The sequence below is a fragment of the Podarcis vaucheri genome (genome assembly GCF_965113315.1).
Source record: "Podarcis vaucheri genome assembly, chromosome: 2".
In the NCBI taxonomy this organism is placed as follows: domain Eukaryota; kingdom Metazoa; phylum Chordata; class Lepidosauria; order Squamata; family Lacertidae; genus Podarcis; species Podarcis vaucheri.
In genome coordinates, this window is record NC_138760.1 from 128,909,030 (window position 1) to 128,931,492 (window position 22,463).

Consider the following 22,463-nt stretch of genomic DNA (forward strand, 5'->3'; position numbering starts at 1 on the left):
TCCACAGAGTTCCCCCTAGAGGGAATCTGGTTACTTAGTATTCTTTTCTCCAACAGTCCTTTGTCTTGTTATTGTTTCTTTATTTCCAACAATTTTAATTCAGTTGTAACTCTTTTTAATCCAGAGGTAACTTAGGTAGCAATTTTTCCACTATTCACAGTCCGTTTGACAGCTTTGACAGCTGTCAAACTCTGCACTTCTTAAACAAGCTCCAAAGCAGGACGCTCCCGGGCCCGGGAGGGGGGTTGTTTACAACAAAACACAAAGCATCCAACACTCCTCTCTCCTGCTCAAAATTTCCAAATCTTAGAAGTTAATGTCTTTTTAAAACTCACCCTTTACAGGGTAGGCACTCCAGCTTAGTTTTTTTTTATCGTTGCTCTGGATCGTCTGCAAGGTGGGGGCGCGGACTTCCCTTTAGCGCATCCCCCGATCGTCTCAAATTCAGTGGATAAATTTCTTAAAATCCAAGTCCAATTTACTCACGGGTTGTTTTTTCAGCCGAATTTCAAGGAAGGAAGTCAGCGCTCTTCGGTCATGGTTCGCGGCTTCGCTCAGCAGAGGTAGCGATGGACTCTCGGTGCCGCGCCACCCCCCGTATCCCCTCCGCAGCCTTTAAAAAGGCTCTTCGTGAATCAGGGGGGGCGCTTAAGGCACCCACCGAGTCTTCAGTCCGCAGGCTTCCGCGCCTGCGGTTTTAAGGGTCCCTGTGTCGCCGGCACGGCAAAGACCCATCCCCTGCTGAGCCGATTCCCTCCGGAGCTCGGAGGGAATCCGCCATTCCCGGATCGCGCCAACCCCGGAAGTCTCTGCCGTTGGCAATTATCAGGTTGGAATTGAGAGTGGTTAATACTTGCCACTCTCTGTTTCCACTGATCATACAAGGACCTGTGAGCAGGTTAGGGGCCTCCTTTGGGCTTGTTTTATACAAAGGAAAGTAAGTCAAACTGCATCCTGCCCAAAGGCCTGGCGGAACAGCTCCGTCTTGCAGGCCCCACGGAAAGATGTCCAATCCCGCAGGGCCCTGGTCTCTTGTGGGAGAGCGGTCCACCAGGCCGGGGCCACGGCTGAAAAGGCCCTGGCTCTAGTCAAGGCCAGTCTAATTTCCCTGGGGCCCGGGATCTTCAAGGGGTTGTTGTTAGCAGAAAGAGGGTCAAAGAGGATCAGCCTCTTTCATCCTTCCTGAGGAGCTCAGAAGCCTAAAGAAGCTGCAGGTTCCTTGGGAGGGAGGGAGGGAGGGAGGGAGGGAGGGAGGGAGAAGTAAAAGGAGCCTCAGAGAAGCTGCAGGGATTCCTCTGCCCTAGACATTCTCCAGTCCCTGCAGAAGCCCAAATGGGGCATATATGTAAAATTTATTTCCCTGCCATCTGGTTGGGTTTCCCCAGCCACCCAGTGCAGCTAACAGCATATATAAAAACAGACCAAAACATCAAACATAAAAAACAGAAATATCCTATACAGGCAACAAACAAACCAATAATATGAATAGCAACAACAACATGTTTACAGTTATACCCAAATTAAAATAACCACCGCCCCCTGAAGGGAGAGGGGAAGGGTTAATCATTAATATTATCTGCACATAGTAAATTCCTGCACTAAGCTTACTTCTCCTGTTGTGGTTAAGCAACTAACAAAGACTGCAGTTGCATGCAAAATCTAAATCAGACAGGTCAAGAGGTCGTTTCCTGCCTAGCCAGCTAACAGAAACTGCTGCTGTTAACTGAAAACCGACCAGGCAAGCTGTTTCCTGCCTAGCGCTTCTGCTTTAGTAATGCAAGATAAGAAAAGACACGAAGGGGGTGCTTAGGTAGCAAAGAGACACGTGTACGAAGGAGGTGGGAGGGGGTGCTATTTTACTCTTTCTTCGGTCCTGGGGACGCAGGCAAAACGATTCCCTGGTGAAATAAGGCTTCGCCCCAACTAAACAATTAACCAACACCAACCCGATGAAAACAAAACAGAGGAACCAAAATCAGAACCGTTTAAAGCATTTTAGCCAGTTGCCCCAACCCAAGAGTTGTTCCAGCAATGTCCCAGTGGCCTCCCAGGAGCCTGTTTTGGCTGTTCAAGGTGAGCCTGGGCTCCACCCCCTTGGCCAGGTGGAATGGGCCTTGCACCCAGGCCTCATGGCATGGGGGACACAGTATTGACCTGAAAGTGGTTCCCATTGACCGCAGTGGTTTTTATATCTAGATAGGGCTCCTCTGCCTAGTCCTCCTCTTCTGGCAACATATTGGTGCATGCTCCAGGGGATAGACTTTGGAGAAGACCTCTTCCCTGCCTTCCTCCAAGTCAAGACCTTCTTGCATTCTATGTTCTCCTCTCTTTTCTGCTTGCTGGAGGGAGGGGTTCCCTCCAGCCCCCACCCATCCATTTCTCCTTCTCCACTCCCGACCCCCTGAAACTCAGCCAACCTCTCCCAGCCTCAGAGGTGGGGAGCCCCAGCTCAGGTCCTTTCTAGCCCCACAAATCCAGCTTCTTTGGAACTATATTGCAGGACTCAGAAGTTTAAACAAGCTGCAGGTTTTGGGGGGTGAGGGAGAAGCAAAGGCGGCCTCAGAGCCCCTCCAGGGATTTTCTTCCCTGGATATATTTGGAGGGGAAGCCCACCCACAGTTTCCACAGTAAAACCTCCCCCCTTTATCTTATTCCTTGCTTCCACTCTCCATCCCTCCAAGTCCCTCTCTCCTGGAACTCACCAGATGTCTCTGATGGTCCTGGGAGGCAACGCTCAGAGGTTGCTTGGAGGGATGCAGGAGACAGCCTGACCAGGTCCACCGTCCATCTTCCTCCTTCCATCCTTGCTTGGATTGAAGAGCTCAGAAGTTCCCGAAGAAGAAAAGAGAGCCTCAGAGGCCCTGCAGTCAGTTTCCTGCCCAAGACATTTTCCTGGTGAATGTGAAGCCATGCATGAAAAGTGGAGTCATGCCTGAAAGTGGATCTTCTTCCCACCACCATTAAAAACATTTATTTCCTTTCCCCCACCCCCACTTTAGGGCAGGGGTCTGCAACCTTTGAGACATAAAGTGCCACTTGGACCCGTTTCCGAAGGGAAAAAAGAACTGGGAGCCGCAAAACCACTGCGACATTTAAAACAAATAGATCTCCGGAGCCGTGATCTGACAGCGGGCGGGAAGGTGACGTTGGGACAGTGCGTGACTAACGCATGCACCGCCCCCATGCGACGTCACAGCCAGTACAGCGCCCGCCACAGTGGGGAGTGTCGGGGCGCACAATGCGCCTCCTCCCCTCGCTTGTATCAGCCCTGGAGCCGCAGCAAAGGTGTAAAAGAGCCACATGCGGCTCCGGAGCCGCGAGTTGCAGACCCCTGCTTTAGGGGAAGGGGCTGCAGTTCGAGGGCAGAGCATCTCTTCCGCAGGCAGGAAGCCCCGGATTCAGTCCCCAGGCAGGGCTGAGAAACCACGTCTGAAAACCCCGAAGAGCAATTGAATCATAGAATCATAGAATCATAGAGTTGGAAGAGACCACAAGGGCCATAGAGTCCAACCCCCTGCCAAGCAGGAAACACCATCAGAGCACTCCTGACATATGGTTGTCAAGCCTCTGCTTAAAGACCTCCAAAGTAGGAGACTCCACCACACTCCTTGGCAGCAAATTCCACTGTCCAACAGCTCTTACTGTCAGGAAGTTCTTCCTAATGTTTAGGTGGAATCTTCTTTCTTGTAGTTTGGATCCATTGCTCCATGTCCGCTTCTCTGGAGCAGCAGAAAACAACCTTTCTCCCTCCTCTATGTGACATCCTTTTATATATTTGAACATGGCTATCATATCACCCCTTAACCTCCTCTTCTCCAGGCTAAACATGCCCAGCTCCCTTAGCCGTTCCTCATAAGGCATTGTTTCCAGGCCTTTGACCATTTTGGTTGCCCTCCTCTGGACACGTTCCAGTTTGTCAGTGTCCTTCTTGAACTGTGGTGCCCAGAACTGGACACAGTACTCCAGGTGAGGTCTGACCAGAGCAGATTACAGTGGCACTATTACTTCCCTTGATCTAGATGCTATACTCCTATTGATGCATCCCAGAATTGCATTGGCTTTTTTAGCTGCCGTGTCACACTGTTGGCTCATGTCAAGTTTGTGGTCAACCAAGACTCCTAGATCCTTTTCACATGTACTGCTCTCAAGCCAGGTGTCCCCCATCTTGTATTTGTGCCTCTCATTTTTTTTGCCCAAGTGCAATACTTTACATTTCTCCCTGTTAAAATTCATCTTGTTTGTTTTGGCCCAGTTCTCTAATTTGTCAAGGTCGTTTTGAAGTGTGATCCTGTCCTCTGGGGTGTTAGCCACCCCTCCCAGTTTGGTGTCATCTGCAAATTTGATCAGGATGCCCTTGAGTCCATCATCCAAGTCGTTGATAAAGATGTTGAATAAGACCGGGCCCAAGACAGAACCCTGTGGCACCCCACTAGTCACTCTTCTCCAGGATGAAGAGGAACCATTGATGAGCACCCTTTGGGTTCGGTCAGTCAGCCAGTTACAAATCCACTGAGTGGTAGCATAGTCAAGACCACATTTTACCAGCTTCTTTACAAGAATATCATGGGGCACCTTGTCAAATGCCTTGCTGAAATCAAGGTAGGCTACATCCACTGCGTTCCCTTCATCTACCAGGCTTGTAATTCTGTCAAAAAACGAGATCAGATTAGTCTGACATGACTTATTTTTCAGAAATCCATGCTGACTATTGGTGATCACAGCATTCCTTTCTAGGTGCTCACAGACTGTTTGCTTAATGATCTGCTCCAGAATCTTCCCTGCTATTGATGTCAGACTGACTGGGCGGTAATTATTTGGGTCCTCTCTTTTCCCCTTTTTGAAAATAGGGACAACATTTGCCCTCTTCCAGTCTGCCGGGACTTCGCCGGTCCGTGTCGACAATAGTAGCCCAGGTGGAGCAAGGGTATGACTGTATAGGCAGCTGACTGCGCTTGGCGCCCCCAGTTCTGCTGCTGCACAAGTTGCTGGTGGTGAGAAACTGATGACATTTTATGGCCAGTGGTTCTCCTCTTCCCTTCCTTAAAGTCTTCCCTCCTCCATCTCTCCCAACACCTTGGTTCCTTCCTAGGGCTGGTCTGCTATACAGAGAGACTGCGCCCTCCTTGGGGGCTTTCCTCCTGAACGCCCCCACCCCAGACAGGGAAGGCATCGAAGATAAAAGAGCCCATGTGTTGAAATGAGTTTCCAGCTGACCCTGCCCTCCCCCCCCCCTCTTTCCCCAAAACATGAATGTCTCCCTCTTCCCAGAGCCATCCTGCCTCCTTTCCTTTTGGGTGGGGGGTTTCCACGCTCACCCTAAAACTGCCTCTTCCCCCGCCTGCTCTCCTCCTGGGGCGCCCCTGCACCCCTAAAAGCCTTTTGCACTCATCGCAGCTCTTGGGGGGCTGAATTGGGGGGGGCAACCCCACGCATGCGCCCTCCCACCGCTGCCCCTTTGCAAAAGTTCCCTCTCCCGGAGGGCTTCTCTCCTGCAAAGGAGCTGCTCTGACACGGGAGCCCCCTTCCCCCCCCCCAAATATATCCCTATTTTTCCTACCTTGCAAAAAGCACAGTCTTCCGCGCTGCGAAATCTCCTCCCTCGCAGCTTGTCAAATGTGACAAAGGGGGGAGGAAGTGCCGCTTTTCCCCTCCTCCCCCCAGGAAATCCTCTCTCATAATATAATCGCTCCTTTTAACCCTTAAAGAACCAGCGTCCCTCCCACCCCCACCCAAACTGCGTGGTGCTGGAGACATTGCGGATTCTGCTTATGGGGACCCCTCCAAGCGCCCCTCCCTCCCTCACAAGGTTACTGAGAAGATATAAAGGGCGGGAGGGGCACAGAAAAACACTATAAGGGTGTGCAGTTTTGGTCACAGCTTAGCCCACCTCACAGGGTTGTTGTTGCTGCAAAAGTAACAGGCGAGAGGAGAAGCCAGCAAGAAGTGGCTGGTGCAAATGTATCATTTCAGCTTCACAGACCCAGCAGAGACACAAAACTGGTGCCAAGCTCACCCTGCTCCATCACAATCGCTTAGCTGCAAAATTGCACAGTCCTGATCTTTTACAGGGGGAAGAAAACACCGAAAAAGTAAAAATATATACAACTGACTTGCAGGCAAAGAAGGTAGAGAGTTTTAAAGCTCTTTTTGCACAGGGCAGAGAGCTTTAAAAAACTTGGGTGGGGGTGGGGGCAGGACGGGGGTCTAAGAGCCATCCGGCTGCTGGTTCCAGAAGGCAAGGATGGTCCGATGGATTCATTCCCAGGGGTTTGTCCTGACCATATGTGATTTCGACTTTACACACCTATCACCGAAATGTAACCCCTGCAAAAGTTGTGTGTCAAACTCTGCACCCCATACAATTGTTTATTGTCACAACTCTCAGCACCCTTAACCAGCAAAACAAGCTCCCAGAAATCTTAGGGGGTTTCATGGGGCTTTGGATATGTGGTGTGAATGTGGCCTAGCAGATTTGTGCTGTGTGTGTGTGTGTGTGTGTGTGTGTGTGTGTGTGTCTAGCATCACTTGGCCTCCATACACACATTGGAAAGAGGCACACATTGATTAAAATTGTGCATCATAAAGTGGTACTTCGGGTAAGTACTTAATTCGTTCTGGAGGTCCGTTCTTAACCTGAAACTGTTCTTAACCTGAAGCACCACTTTAGCTAATGGGGCCTCCTGCTGCCGCTGTGCCGCTGGAGCACAATTTCTGTTCTCATCCTGAAGCAAAGTTCTTAACCTGATGCAATATTTCTTGGTTAGCGGAGTCTGTAACCTGAAGCGTATGTAACGTGAAGCGTATGTAACCCAAGGTACCACTGTAAAATCACAGGTGCAGTCAGCTCTCTATCCTAGTACAGTCATACCTCGGGATGAATATGCTTCAGCTTAAATATTTTCAGGTTGCGCTCCGCAGCGACCTGGAAGTAACGGAGTGCGTTACTTCCACGTTTCGCCGCTCACATATGTGCAGGTGCTCAAAATGATGTCAAACGCATGCGCGGAAGCAGCGAAAAGATAAAAACGCAATTATATAAAATACATTTTGGGGTTTTGAATCAATAGTCAGATAGTGGATCTTATTCTAATTGCCTCAGCTAAAAACCTTGCAAATTTTGATGTCACTTGCTCATCTTGGTCTGCTGAGAGAAAAAAACACTGTGACAGTGGCTGGGAGACCAGGAATGGACAATAAAATAGGGGTGATAACCTCACTCTTAAAATATTTATAAAGAATGCAAACCAGACGGACATGCGCCACTGATTCGGTACTGCCATCTCCACAGGGACATAATCGTTTTTCGTGTGGAATTTGTTGGAATTGTCCCTCAAGTACAACCGAAGGCAGTATATTCAATCTTGTGAGAGTAAATGCGCATCTATATTTTATAATTGCTACGTTATGCAGATAGGGTGCAGGAGAGTCAAAATGGGTATATCTCTGCCGCTGATGTTTTTCCTACCGCAACCTTGGGCAGTAGGAATGTTGTCCCAGTGTTGTCATTCCAGCGTGGTTCAGGGCGGACCTGAAGTCACAAGATGAAGTCCCGTCCTCCTCAACTCAGCTCCCCCTCCATCCCACTTCCAGATAAACAACAGGCCTCTCCTTTCAGCTGATCAACAACTTTCAAACATTCACCATTTTCTTCCTTGCCTTAGACGGGAAGGGTTTTTCTCTCCAAGCATTCGGGGACCACTGCTATTCATGTGCCCTTGTGAAATTTCTCTCACCTCCATGGTAGCGTTTTTTTGTTTAGCCAATGTCCTTCCTCTTAAAAATAGGTTGTATGTCAACACCTCCTTAAATCCACACTCTTTTTTTGGTGGTGGTGAGGTTAAGCTCTAGTTTCCCAACGACATCGGTCAAAACAAGGTTCTCCCCACCTTCACTCCTTTCAAACCACATATAGCTTCTAGTGTCCACATCTCCTCCAGTGCACAGCCAATAAAATCCAATTATAACGAGAACCTCCACTTTTGATGGCGGTCCGAGGGGGTTGCATCATGGCAAAGGTGATTACCCAACTTCTCCATCTGCCCCCATGCTGATCTGCATGGGAGTGAGCCGTTGAGGCGACTGCGAGTCAGTCTGCTCCCTCATACCCCAGGAGGTTTCCAGGAATGCTTAAACCCTTTCATTCCCTACCCCTTCATTTGTGCCTCCCTCCAATGTCGAGGGAGCTGCCACCATGGTGCAAGACCAGAACCAGAAACTCAAGGTCAAAGAATAATACAAATGTAGTGTTGGAAGGGACCACAAGAATCATCTAGTCCAGGGGTAAAGGTAAAGGGACCCCTGACCGTTAAGTCTAGTTGCGGATGACTCTGGGGCTGCGGCGCTCATCTCGCTTTACTGGCCAAGGGAGCCGGCGTACAGCTTCCAGGTCATGTGGCCAGCATGACTAAGCCACTTCTGGCAAACCAGAGCAGCGCATGGAAATGCCGTTTACCTTCCCGCCGGAGCGGTACCTTTTTATCTACTTGCACTTTTATGTGCTTTTGAACTGCTAGGTTGGCAGGAGCTGGGACCGAGCAACGGGAGGTCACCCCGTCGCAGGGATTCAAACCACCGACCACCCGATCGGAAAGTCCTAGGTTCTGTGGATTAGACCACAGCACCACCCACGTCCCAGTCCAGGGGTAGTCAGCCTTTTTATACTTACCACCCACTAATGCATCTTCCTTGATGGTAAAATTTCCTTACCACAAACCAGGACTTGATGGAAGGAGGATTTAGAACCCCCTACTGCCCAGTTAGAATCCTGAAATGCCCACTAGTGTGCGGTAGGGACCAGGTCGACAATCCCTGATCTAGTCCAACCCCCTGCAATGCAGGAAAAACAACCCGACCTCTGCTGAAAAACCTAAAAAAAGGAAAGAGAGTTCACCACCTTCCAAGGTAGCTCATCTCACTTGCAGTCAGAAATTTCTTCCTAAAGTTTAGGATTAGGTGTATTTTTACTCCTTGCATAAAATACAGATGCAGGAAGAGTCGGAAAGCCAGGAAGTAATTGTAATCTCTGTATTTACATGGATTTAAAAGAAAGAAATGAAAGAAGCTCTCCACACCACAGATTTCACAACAGCGGTGCTCCAATTATTATTATTATTTAAATTTTATTACATTTTCCATGCTTATTACAGAACCGGGGGGAAAAAAATACAAAAAGACAATACCGATAAAGAGTACAAATTAAGAAGGGGGGGAGGAAAAGATAACTTACACTATCTTTTGTTATTATTAAGATGAAGAATAAGACATACCGTATTTTTCGCCCTATAGGACGCACTTTTTCCCCTCCAAAAATGAAGGGGAAATCTGGGTGCGTCCTATGGGGCGAATGCAGGCTTTTGCTGAAGCTTGGAATACACCCGCAGCCTAGGCAGCCCTATGGGAGGTCCGGCAGGGATGTCTAGGCTGCGGATAGCAGCCTGCCGCCCGGCGGGCGGGGCGCCCTGAAGCAGAGCGCCCCCCTCGCCAGGCAGACCTCTGCAGCGTGGAGAGCCTTGCCGGACTTCCCGACAAGGCTGCCCACGCTGCGGATAGCAGCTGTTACCGGAAAAATCTGAGGGCTCCCTTGGACAAAAAGTAAAGACACCAACCAGAGTAAATTGAAGCAAATCAGCAGCCTGTAGGCTTGGTCTTTATTGAAGAAAGACTGTCGCGACAGGGTGCTCCCCTCACTTGCAGGTGAGAGGAAAGACCCAGAAAGATGGTGTGCAAGACCTTATAAAAACTTTTGAAATTCCCCTCCTCTAGATCAAGCCCACCCCCAGAAACATCATGCATACATTACAGAAAGGAGGGGTTGAGGGAAGAGTTGTGGTGGTAACCTGAGTGTCCTGTCACCTGGCTGGTTCCTCCTTTCCCCCTGCCCATGAGTACTTTCCAGGAGACAAAGGGGAGTTTGCAGTTTCCTGCCCCCAGAGGGAAGATCTGATTATTGTCCTTTGTTTCAGTCCATGCTGAATCCACTACCATATGCAGGTTCTTTGTGATTTTGATTGTCTTCTGTCTGGGATTATCAGGGTTGACATAGCAACTGGGCAGGGCTCATGTGGATGTGCTGGGATGGTGAAGGGATTATGGCTGACCAGAACCAAGCCACCCCCCCCTTGATAGTCCTTGTCATATGGAGTAAAAATAAAAATGGAACAGTGCAAATCCGATGTATGGTTGATTTTTCTATGAATTTATAACAGAAATGTGGTGTGTGTAATGTGTGAGTGTGTGTACAAACAGAATGATTGGGGTGGGGGGTTCCTGCTACAGTTCCCCCCTTCGGAGATAAGATTGCAAAGGTGGCATTTTTGCAATCCTTTTCTCCGCACAATTTAAGGTGGTAAAGATTAACCTGCTATTCTCCGTCCCCGATGCGTGTGTCCATGTGAACCTGAAAGAGACTTGGATATCATGCCTCTTTAAGGATATTTGCATAGAAATATAATGGTGTAACAGTGCACATAGTTAGACATAGGATATCACGTAAAATTAATATTTTGTTGCTCAGTTACTTGTGGTATTCTAGTACCTTGGAAGAAATATTTTCTCAATAGTGGTCTATGCTTTACATTTAGCAGGAAGGTCCAGTAATGACTGAAAAGTGCAGTTTGCTTCCCCCCCGCCATTTTTGTGTTCTCAGGTGTCAAAGTAGCTCTTCTGGGGTCTCACATCGGCATGGTGTCGCAGTAGTGGCAATCCCTGGTGAATCCACTTAGGGCTTTCATATTTACCATGTTGCCTGGCACCCACCACAGCTGGCACAGGTTTCGGACACGTCATGAGTGAAATGTCCTCGCCTTGGCCATTCCATGGGATTTATGGTCTCTGGTCTTGCAGTCATGGGAAGTTGCTCACTTGCACTTTAAGGACCAAAAAGCTAATTGCAGCCTGGATACACTTGCCCAATTCAAACTGAGTCCAATTTGAATTTATGTGCCCATGGTTCTCAACCTTTCAAACCAGTCTGTTAAAGGAAAACCGTTCTTAAAAGGGCACTTTGTCCAAATAAGACAATTTAACTCTATAAGGGATCATTCCTGCTAAACCAAAGCATATGCACCTTCATGTATCTTATCAGCTTCTCTTTGGTAAAGTGAGTTTTAGCACATTTTAAAATGGGTAGGGTAGTTGGCAGAGTGCCAGGTGGAACAACGAAATGTGGTTATAAATTTATCTAATTCTAAACATTGGACTACATAATAGCCTGACCTATTAAAAAGCATAAAATGTATGAGAATCCTCCACTGGGGTGTAAGGAATAAGACATTAAACATAAAAACAATTACACGCAAAAATAGCCCCCCTTTTGTGGAAATAACACACTGTCAACATTCCTACGCAATAACACGTAATACAAAACAAACTAATCAAATATCAGTTGCATATCTTTGACACAATTGTGATCTTTTACGCATGTATCTTTTGAATCCTGGAGCACAGAGGCTTGAGGTTCAAGTGAAAAAATGTCCTTGTAATTCAACTCCTCCCCCCTTTGTCAGCCCCACTCCCCCATCAGTCTATAGCTTTTGAAAGAGATAGCTGTGGGCGCTTTGAAAACTCTGGTGTCTGTTGTTGCTGGTCTTGTGATGGCGAAGAACTGAGTTGAGGGGTTGTTGCTGCTTTTCATCATTGCACATCTGTATAGGTGATATCCTGTAAGGGGCAGGGTTTTGGGGGCTTAAAGACAGAGTTAGAAAAAGGAGGGGGCAAAAGGCAAAAAGGATGTCCTTCGGTTTCTGTTGGAAGCTGCAAATAATAAAAATCTTAGCGAATTAAGCATTTCATTCATTCCAATATTATTATCACATTTTCATATAATTACTGTTATTATCTGCCAAGTTTGTTTGCTTTCCTTCACTTTGGAGAGAAAGAGAACTGTAAAAAATACAAGGTTAAAATAATAATGAAACACACACACTGACTTATGAGGAACGAAAAATAAATAAATGCTAAGACACACAATTTTAAGAAATCTGAAGTAACAATGAAAATAAAAGAGTGTTTCTTGATGTGACAACATCGGCTAGAATGTTAATAGCAAAATACTGGAAAATGACTTAATACCAAGGGGGGGGGGAAATGAATGGCAATTTAAAGTTGTGCAAGTACCTTGCACTAGCCAAAATGACAGAATTAATAAGAGATGCTCGGGCCAAAGGTAAACAAGTACCATTCCACAAACAATGTTTGGTTGTGCTTCGATTAACTTCATAGACATCATGGAGAAACGGATTAAATAAATGAAAACAGATTATTTGTAACTTTAAAAAGTGTCAAAGCCACAAAGAGATGGAAGTCACTAATATAGCAGGGATTCAGACTTGTTTCACAGAACAGAAAGAAAGTTGCTGTGGGAGGGGAAAAAAGGGACAAACACTTTGTTATCGGGGTTCACATATCCTGTTAAAAGGGAAAATTATTTCATGTGAGAAGCCTGTCAGGAAATGCTGTTCCTAAAATTCCCATTGAGGGGGGGAATGCTTTGATATTTACCTGTGAAAAGAATTTGGCATGCTAAGATTTGGAACCTGGAAAGCTCTTGACTTTTGATGGGCTAGTTTTTTGTTTTGTTTTGTTTTTTTAAGCCTTTTGTCTTACGTAGCCCCTGGAGCAAAGACACATTAAGGGTGATTTCCCTCAATGGTTCCAAGTTTTCTTTTACATTTGGATAAGTTTCTCTCTGCAGTTCTCGAAGAAACCTCCTCTCCCCCCTTACAGTTCCCCCTTCCTCCCTCTCTCTCTCTCTCTCTCTCTCTTTATCTGATCTAGCCTCTGTGCATGTGCAGAGTTCATGTCTCAGCAAACGTTTTATACTATTGGAAATGTTGACTCTTTTGGCTAAATTACCATTTGAGTAAGGGAAGGGAAGGGTAAGGAGTAGATTTTGAAAATAGGGTTAGATTTTAAACAAAAAAGAGAAACTCAGCAATTTAAGTATTCACCAAAACTAGCAATTTCAGCCCAAGCAATAGAGACTGCTTCCTTTATGTACAGGAAAGGGCTAATATCCCTCTGGCCATTCGCGGAACAATGCCACGCCCTTATATATGGGGGAAATGGCCAGAGTCAGAATTCATAGGATTTTTTTTAACATTCTCAGTCATTTCAGCCTTACCATTTGCAGACACACACACAAAAAAAATTTCCCCTGCCCTTTATTTACAGGATTGGTCAAGGCACCTATGTATTTGTATGTGCTGAAACTTTGAATTGACTTTGAAGTCTGATTTTTAAATAGTAGACAAAATGATAAACACTGTAATCACCCAAATGCTTGATGTCACTAGTTGTGCTTCAAAACCATCATGGCTTCATCTCGCACCTCTTAAAACTAAAGAGCAAAGCTAGGCTGAATTTCAACTCCATCACCACACCAGAATTTAAGAATTACCTTCCAATGCTTGCAGACACATGTCCTTCCACACAGCCACAAATTGGGAGAGTTGAAAGGGACCCTGGGGTCATCTAGTCCAACCCTCCAAAACATAGGGTTCACAGCAAGATTTCACAGCAAGATTTGTACTACGAAAGAGGCATACACATTTAAGTACAGATTTACAGCTGGGAAAGGAAACATCTATGCTCCTATCATGTACTAAGGAAGAGGAAAATAAAAGTACCCAACTTTACACAGAACCCTTTTTGCAGATCTTGAGATAGTTTGAGTGAGTTTGAAATGATATTTAAAGGAAGATTGAAGTGAGCAGCTTTCGTAAGATAGGGAGAGGATCTCTTATAAAGCATAGTTAAAACAGCCCTAGATTTGATTTTAAAGAGAATACACAAGTGTTGCCCCCCTCCCCTCTTTGCAGTTTCCTTTAAAGGAAGCTTACTCGGGAGTAAATTTACCTGGCACAGAAGTAAGAAGGGAGAAAACAACTGAGAGAGGCAGAGTGAAACAAGGGGGGGGGGGCATTTTCTAACAAAAGAGGCCAGGAAGTCTTATAGAGACTGATATCAGGAGCCTTACAATAACTCTTCTGTCCAACCAAATCAAAGTTAAAACTGGACTCACATATTTTTCTTAGAATGAACACCATACTTTCATAGGCATATGCTTAATGAAATACATACACTGCATTTTAGCTTGAGAGAGCAATTGGCTCAACTAGGCTTTTGCAGCAGAAACATTAGGTTAACTTCACCTTCCAAAATAGACTGGAACACAGGTGTACTCACAAACTCAAAAGTTACAACAAAACATCATTTACCATTAGACTTAAATAACCCTCCTCACTTAAACTAGAGTAAGGAGGTGGGGTAATCCCCCTTTCAGAACGCAAGTAGCACGTATACAGGATTTTACCACTTGGGAGGAAAACTCTCTTTTAGAGCCTCTCTCAAATAACAAACATTTGCAAACTCCATTCTCCATTTTGTTTTGTTTTAAGACTGATAAGGCGCAACATGGCTTCCTTAGATTTAAGATTTTTGAAGCAAGCTTGCAATTTAAAACTATGTGCATTTAAGAACAGTCTGTGGATGCCAAGGCCAATGTAAATACAAACCCTTGAAATATTTCTAAATCTTTGAGTACATCTCTTATTCTTCTTTTTTTTTTAAGAGAAACTAAGATCTCTAATGCATGGGCTCTCAGGCTGGGCTGTTATTATATGTACTGCCTTCTGAGCACCATTAAGTTTACAGTTTCATGTTCTAGCTTTAGGTTATAGTTTAACAACACAAATTTGACCATTTTTTGCCCCTTTATTTTATATTTTTATTTTTATTTTTTTCCAATTGGAGATGCTGGAGGGGCATATTAGAATCCTCCCTGGGGCAAAAAGGCTTCATGGAAGCTTTGTTGCCAGGAGGAGTCCAGCTAGGGTGTTTAGTGAGCTCCCATTCTCTCATATGTTATTATTGGGCTTTTTTTTTCGTTAACGAAGTACGCTAAAGACAGAAAGAGTGGAAACACACACACAAGGGAGGAGGGGCAATGGGAAAGAAAGGGGGGACAGATAAAAGATCCTTTCAGTACTCAAAGTACCCTTGACTAACACAATTCCTACTTATCTATAAACCACGAATTAATTTCTGGAAATCTCAAACCTGAACCTGAAACAAAACCACGGGTCTCTCTGCCCGGAAACTCAAACCACGGGTCCCTCTGCCCGGAAACTCAAACCACGGGTCCCTCTGCCCGGAATTCCTTTACCTCAGCGCTGTTTACAAGACTAATCCTAGTGTGGGGCCCCAATTTCCCCCTCTACCCTCCACGACAGCCTCCTGCCTAGCCTTTGAGACTAAGTTTGGAGTCCCCTACTGAACGCCTGTGCAATGCAGTGCCAGATCGGGGTCCGAGAAAACAACCAAGGTTTGAAAGGAAGCAAATGACCTTGCGTTAAAATACTTTTGAAAAGACACCACCGGACGACTCCGAGGGAAGGACGTCAGAGAAACAGTAAAAGAGCCACGCTTTCCCGGACTCAATTCCAAGACGGAAAACGGGGGAGAAAAGGAGAGAGATTAAGACGTCCCTGGGCGACTCCGAGAGGTAACGTCGGAAAACAGTAAAGGTGCCACAATTTCCCCGGCCACACTCCGAAAAAATGAAATTGGGGGAGAGAAAGGGTAAGTTTTTGACGTCCCTGGGCAACTCCGAGAGGTAACGTCAGGCAGTAAAGTTCCGCGATTTCCTGGCCACTTTCCGAAAGGGAAAATCGGGGGAGAAAAGGGGAGAGAGAGAACGTACCCGGACGACTCCGAGGGGTAACGTCAGAAATGAAAGAAGGAAAGTCTGGCTGTCGTGGAGATGTTCCTTTTCCACCCCCCTCCCAATGTATTTACTTCAAACCATACTCACGTTCGAAGATGTCCCCCGTGGATCCCGGGATCCTTTTCTTTTTAGCCGGCTTAACCTCGCCTTTGCTTCCCCTGGTTGAGCTTTTGGTGACGATTGATTACCGCCCGCAAAGAGGAGGCAGGGAGAGGAAGAAGGATCTCTGGGCTAAGGTTGCCCAGTGGCGCCTGATCCCCTCTATCTCCCTCCTCACCTCTGCAGGAGAACCAAGTGTCCCTGAGAATGGTCGCCAAAACTGTTACCGGAAAAATCTGAGTGCTCCCTTGGACAAAAAGTAAAGACACCAACCAGAGTAAATTGAAGCAAATGAGCAGCCTGTAGGCTTGGTCTTTATTGAAGAAAGACTGTCGCGACAGGGTGCTCCCCTCACTTGCAGGTGAGAGGAAAGACCCAGAAAGATGGTGTGCAAGACCTTATAAAAACTTTTGAAATTCCCCTCCTCTAGATCAAGCCCACCCCCAGAAACATCATGCATACATTACAGAAAGGAGGGGTTGAGGGAAGAGTTGTGGTGGTAACCTGAGTGTCCTGTCACCTGGCTAGTTCCTCCTTTCCCCCTGCCCATGAGTCACTTCCAGGAGACAAAGGGGAGTTTGCAGTTTCCTGCCCCCAGAGGGAAGATCTGATTATTGTCCTTTGTTTCAGTCCATGCTGAATCCACTACCATATGCAGGTTCTTTGTGATTTTGATTGTCTTCTGTCTGGGATTATCAGGGTTGACATAGCAACTGGGCAGGGCTCCTGTGGATGTGCTGGGATGGTGAAGGGATTATGGCTGACCAGAACCAAGCCACCCCCCCCCCTTTGATAGTCCTTGTCATATGGAGTAAAAATAAAAATGGAACAGTGCAAATCCGATGTATGGTTGATTTTTCTATGAATTTATAACAGAAATGTGGCGTGTGTAATGTGTGAGTGTGAGTGTGTGTGAAGTTTGTACAAACAGAATGATTGGGGTGGGGGGTTCCTGCTACACAGCATGCCGGCCCCGCAGGGGGGGGCGCCCTGATGCAGAGCGCCCCTCGCGCGGGGCAGTCATCGGCCAGCCCCACAAATTCGGGGGACAGCAGGGAGGCGCAGCGCCGCCATCCCGCTGTTCCTCAACCTGGTTGTTTCCCCGACCTGCTTTGGGGGGGGGAAATAAAGGGAATTTTTTTCCCTTTATTTCCCCCCCCAAAAAAAAAACTAGGTGCGTCCTATGGGACGGAGCGTCCTATGAGGCGAAAAATACAGTAATACCAATTAAAATCCTATTATAAGGAGAACGTCTGCTTTTGTTGGCGGTCCGAGGGGGTTGCATCATGGCAAAGGAGATGACCCAACTCCTCCATCTGCCCCCATGCTGATCTGCACGGGAGCGAGCTGTTGAGGCGACTGCGGGTCAGCCTGCTCCCTCGTAACCCAGGAGGTTTCCAGGAATGCTTAAACCCTTTCGTTTCCTACCCCTTCATTTGTGCCTCCCTCCACTGTTGAGAGAGCTGCCGCCACAGTGCAAGACCAGAACTGGAAACTCAAGGTCAAAGAATAATACAAATATAGTGTTGGAAGGGACAACAAGAATCATCTAGTCCAGGGGAAAAGGTAAAGGGACGCCTGAACATTAGGTCCTGTCACGGACGACTCTGGGGTTGTGGCGCTCATCTCGCTTTACTGCCCAAGGGAGCCAGCGTACATCTAGCTTCTGGGTCATGTGGCCAGCATGATTATGCCGCTTCTGGCAAACCAGAGCAGCGCATGGAAACGCCGTTTACCTTCCCACCAGAGCGGTACCTATTTATCTACTTGCACTTTGATGTGCTTTCGAACTGCTAGGTTGGCAGGAGCAGGGACCGAGCAATGGCAGCTCAACCTGTTGCGGCGATTCGAACCGCCGACCTTCTGATCGGAAAGCCCTAGGCTCTGTGGATTAGACCACAGCACCACCCGCGTCCCAGTCCAGGGGTAGTCAACCTTTTTATACTTAACGCCCACTAATGCATCTTTCTTGATGGTAAAATTTCCTTACCGCCCACCAGGACTTGATGGAAGGAGGATTCAGAACCCTCTACCGCCCAGTTAGAATCCTGAAATGCCCACTAGTGGGCGGTAGGGACCAGGTCAATAATCCCTGATCTAGTCCAACCCCCTGCAATGTAGGAAAAACAACCAGGAAGTAATTGTAATCTCTGTATTTACGTGGATTTAAATGAAAGAAATGAAAGAAGCTTTCCACACCACTGATTTCACAACAGCGGTGCTCCAATTATTATTATTATTTTTAAAAAATTCATTATATTTTCCATGCTTATTACATAACTGGAGAAAAATATTACAAAAAGGCAATACCGATAAAGAGTACAAATTAAGAAGGGGGGAAGGAAAAGAAAACTTACACTATCTATTGTTATTATTAAGGTAGAGAATATGACATAAATTTGAGATTGCAATTTCATGTTACAGTAAAAAAAAATCTCATTATCATTAAACCCAAGCTCCCATTTATTCCTTTGTTCTTTCTCTATAACTTTACTGCCATACCAAAATACTATTTTTTATATTATTTTTCCACAGTTTAGTAATATTTATATAAGCAATTAATAAAGACTGCTGAGATCACTCAAAAGTAGCTATAGATTTCAACATGGTATAGTTTTGTTTAAGATATATTCTACAGGCCTCCCATTTTGATACAAATTCAGCTCTCAGTTTATTTTTTCCTGATAAGCTATCTAATTCAGCATATTCAGTCAATTTTTGAATCCACTCCTGTCTGGAAATAATTATGTCGCTTTTCCACCTTGATGGCTATAAGGATTCTCGGTGCCACCGTTGCATACAAAAAAATACCTTTAATATTTTTTTGAATATCTGAGTCCGTGATCCCCAACAGATATGCCTCTGGCTTTTTTATTACAGTGGTACCTCAGGTTACGGACGCTTCAGGTTACAGACACTTCAGGTTACAGACTCAGTTAACCCATAAATAGTACCTTGGGTTAAGAACTTTGTCTCAGGGTGAGAACAGAAATAGCACGGCAGCGGGAGGCCACATTAGCTAAAGTGGTACCTCGGGTTATGAACAATTTCAGGTTAAGAACGGACCTCCAGAACAAATTAAGTTCTTAACCCAAGATCCCACTGTAAAGGAAATTCTTAACATTTTTTTCTAATTCTGAATGGATTTCCTCCCAAAATTTCTTTCTTTTGCTACATTGCCACCATATAGGATACAGTGAGCCTGTTTGATCTCCACAACAGTAAATTTTGGCTCCTTTGTACATTTTGGCTAATTTCCATGGAGTTAAATACCACCGGTGCTGCATTTTTAAAAAGTTTTCCCTTATGGCATAGCACGTGGTAAATTTCCAATTATTCTTCCACAGATTTTCCCATTGGGACATTGTTATAACATACCCAAAGTTGTGAGACCGCTTTATCACGGCTGATGTAACTTCTTCCTCCTCAACTTCCAAGTGGAGGAGATGATAAGCTTTAGAGAGAGTTTTACTTTTTGAGTTTATTACATTGGATTCAAAACTCGAGGTTTCCTTGGTGAACTCTTTTTTTCTACTTTAAATTTTTCAAATATTGGATAATATTGGAACCAATCTGTAATAATATCTCTTAATTCCTCAAAACTTTTAAGTTTCAGTTTGTTATCTTATTTTAAAATTATTTTATAAGTAGGCCAATTTCACAACATATTTTTTTCCTTCACCACTGTGGCCTCTGCTTGGAGAGGCCCACCACGGGATTTTAGGCTCCAACCAATCTTTGTATTTCTCCCAAACTTTAAGAAGTGATCTCCTTATAATATGATTTGAGAAATCTGTGTATTTTTGCCTTCCCATAAATTCAATAAGCGTGCTAACCCCAACGCTTATTATATCCCTCCAAATCCAATAAACCTATATCTTCCAAATTAGCGGTGCTCTAATTAAACTGCTTTCCTCTTTACAAGAATCTAAATACTTCCCCCCTCTTGATTCGCTTATGCAAAATGAGTTGTGAAATCTGACCAAATCTTTTCCCACATTCCAAGTATATATATGGTTTATCCTATGTGAGTTCTTTTATGAGAAGTAAGGTTAGCACTGTGAGCAAATCTCTTTCCACACTCCAAACATTTATATGGTTTCTCCCCTGTGTGTGTTCTTTTATGAGAAGTAAGGCCAGATCCGTGTGGAAATCTCTTTCCACACTCCAAACATATATATGGTTTCTCCCCTGTGTGAGTTCTTTTATGAGAAGTAAGCTTAGATCCCTGTGCAAATCTCTTTCCACACTCCAAACATTTATATGGTTTCTCCCCTGTGTGTGTTCTTTTATGAGAAGTAAGGTAATCACTGCGAGCAAATCTCTTTCCACACTCAAAACAGGTATATGGTTTCACCCCTGTGTGAATTCTTTGATGACATTCAAGGCTGGAGCTGTGAGTGAAGCTCTTTCCACACTCAAAACATGCATACGGTTTTTCACCTCTGTGAATTTTTTGATGTATATGAAGGCTTGTACCCTGGCTGAAGCTCTTTCCACACTCAAAGCACTTATATGGCTTCTCTCCTGTATGGATTCTGCGATGGCAAACAAGGTATGTGCGGTTACTAAAGCTCTTTCCACATGTCACACATTTATATGGTTTTTCCCCTGTATGGATTCGCTCATGCACAGTAAGGTGTGAACTCACACTGTAGCTCTTTCCACATTCCAAGCATTTATATCGCTTTTCCCCAGTGTGAGTTCTCTTATGTGAACTAAGGTTTGAACTCTGGCTGAAGCTCTTTCCACATTCCAAGCATTTATATGGTTTCTCCCCAGTGTGGGTTCTCTTATGTGAAGTAAGGTTAGAGCTGTGAGCAAAGCTCCTTCCGCACTCCGTACATTTATAAGATTTCTCTCCTGTGTGAATTCTTTGGTGCGATATAAGACTTGATCCGTGAGCGAAGCTCATTCCGCACTCCAAACATTTATACGGCTTCTCCCCTGTGTGGATTTTTTGATGTGATGCAAGGTTAGAGCTCTCACAGAAGGTCTTTCCACACTCAAAACAGGTATATGGTTTCTCCCCTGTGTGAATTCTTTGATGAGATTTAAGGTTTGAGCTTCGAGTGAAGCTCTTTCCACACTCAAAGCACCTATGAGATTTTCCCCTGCTGTGGACTTCCTGATGTATTTTAAGGTTTAAGTGGCGCTTGAAACTCTTTCCACATTCTAGGCATTTGTATGATTCCTGTCCTGCGTGAATTCTTTCATGTGATTTTAGGCCTGAGCTGTCACTGAAGCTCTTTCCACACACCAAGCATTTACACAGTGTCTCCTCGGAGTGGATTCTGCAGTGTGGTCTGAGGCTCGATTCACCTTTGAACGTTTTGCCACACGAAGGGCTATCATTTGTTCTCTTCGCTTCATGCTTATTTCTTTCTGATGAGCCCCGAGAACCATTATTGCCCTGGTCATCACCTGCTAAAATTAAGGGAAAACAGCAAACATTAAAAACTTCCCAATACAGGGCTGCCTTCAGATGTCTTCTAAAAGCTACGTAGTTCTTTATCTCCTTGACATCTGACGGGAGGGTGTTCCACAGGGCTGGTTCCACTACTTCACTTCTTACTGTGACGAAACCAGCAGAAGACCCTCAGAGTTGGACCTCATTGTCCAGGCAGAAGGAAGGAGGTGGAGATGCTCATTCAGGTCTACAGGGCCGAGGCCGTTTTGAGCTTTAAAGGTCAGCACCAACACTTTGAATAATGCTCAGAAACATACTCTGAGCCAATGTAGAGCCTTTAAGGCCGGCGTTATATGCTCCTGGCAACTGCTCCCAGTCACCAGTTGAGCTGCTGCTTTCTGGATTAATTGTAGTTTCCGAGTCACCTTCAAAGGCAGCCCCACCTAGAGCGCATTGTAGCGATCCAAGCGGGAGATAACCATAGCATGTATCACAGTCTGTGTGCAGGTAGGGTCTTAGTCTGTGTACCAGATGGAGCTGGTAGATAACAGCCCCAAAACTCTGACTCTTATTTCCCCATCCCCATTCCCTGGAACTCACCAGATCTCTCTGAGGGTCCTGGGAGAGAACAGTCAGAGGTGGTGCGAGACAGCCTGACCAGGTCAACTGTCCATCTTCCCCCTTCCATCCTTGCTAGGTCTGCAGGAGAATAATAATAATAATAATAATAATAATAATAATAATAATAATAATAATAATAATATTTTTTGTATCCTGCCCTCTCTGGCCGAGGCAGGGCCCAGAGTGGCTAGCATCATAAAAACAACACAATATGCATAAAAACAGACATCAATTAATTAATATACATCTTAAAATTAATTCAGACAAGTTAAAATCTAAACAGGTGGCAATTATCAGGTTGGAATTGAGAGTGGTTAATACTTGCCAGGACCCACTGTTTCCACTGATCATACAAGGACCTGTGAGCAGGTTGGGTGCCTCCTTAGGGCTTGTTTTATACAAAGGAAAGTAAGTCAAACTGCATCCTGCCCAAAGGCCTGGCGGAACAGCTCCGTCTTGCAGGCCCCGCGGAAAGATGTCCAATCCCGCAGGGCCCTGGTCTCTTGTGGGAGAGCGGTCCACCAGGCCGGGGCCACGGCTGAAAAGGCCCTGGCTCTAGTCAAGGCCAGTCTAATTTCCCTGGGGCCCGGGATCTTCAAGGGGTTGTTG

The 22,463-nt window shown here is 45.6% G+C and overlaps 2 protein-coding genes across 4 annotated transcripts in view; both read right to left on the minus strand.

The window, feature by feature from the left end:
* LOC309527326 (uncharacterized protein) overlaps positions 1-22,463 on the minus strand; it is a 63,637-nt gene that overhangs the window by 27,473 nt on the left and 13,701 nt on the right. The window lies entirely within an intron of this gene.
* Positions 1-22,463, minus strand: part of LOC309527342 (uncharacterized protein) — a 36,447-nt gene that overhangs the window by 896 nt on the left and 13,088 nt on the right. Inside the window, exon 5 of one of the 2 annotated variants that reach the window (XM_082214120.1) lies at positions 19,297-21,250. The exons of the other annotated variant lie outside the window; for it this stretch is intronic. Coding sequence (XP_082070246.1) covers positions 19,842-21,250 — 1,409 coding nt within the window. The 3' untranslated portion in view covers positions 19,297-19,841. Of the gene's footprint in view, positions 1-19,296; positions 21,251-22,463 lie in introns of those variants that run through there. 2 annotated transcript variants of the gene reach the window in all.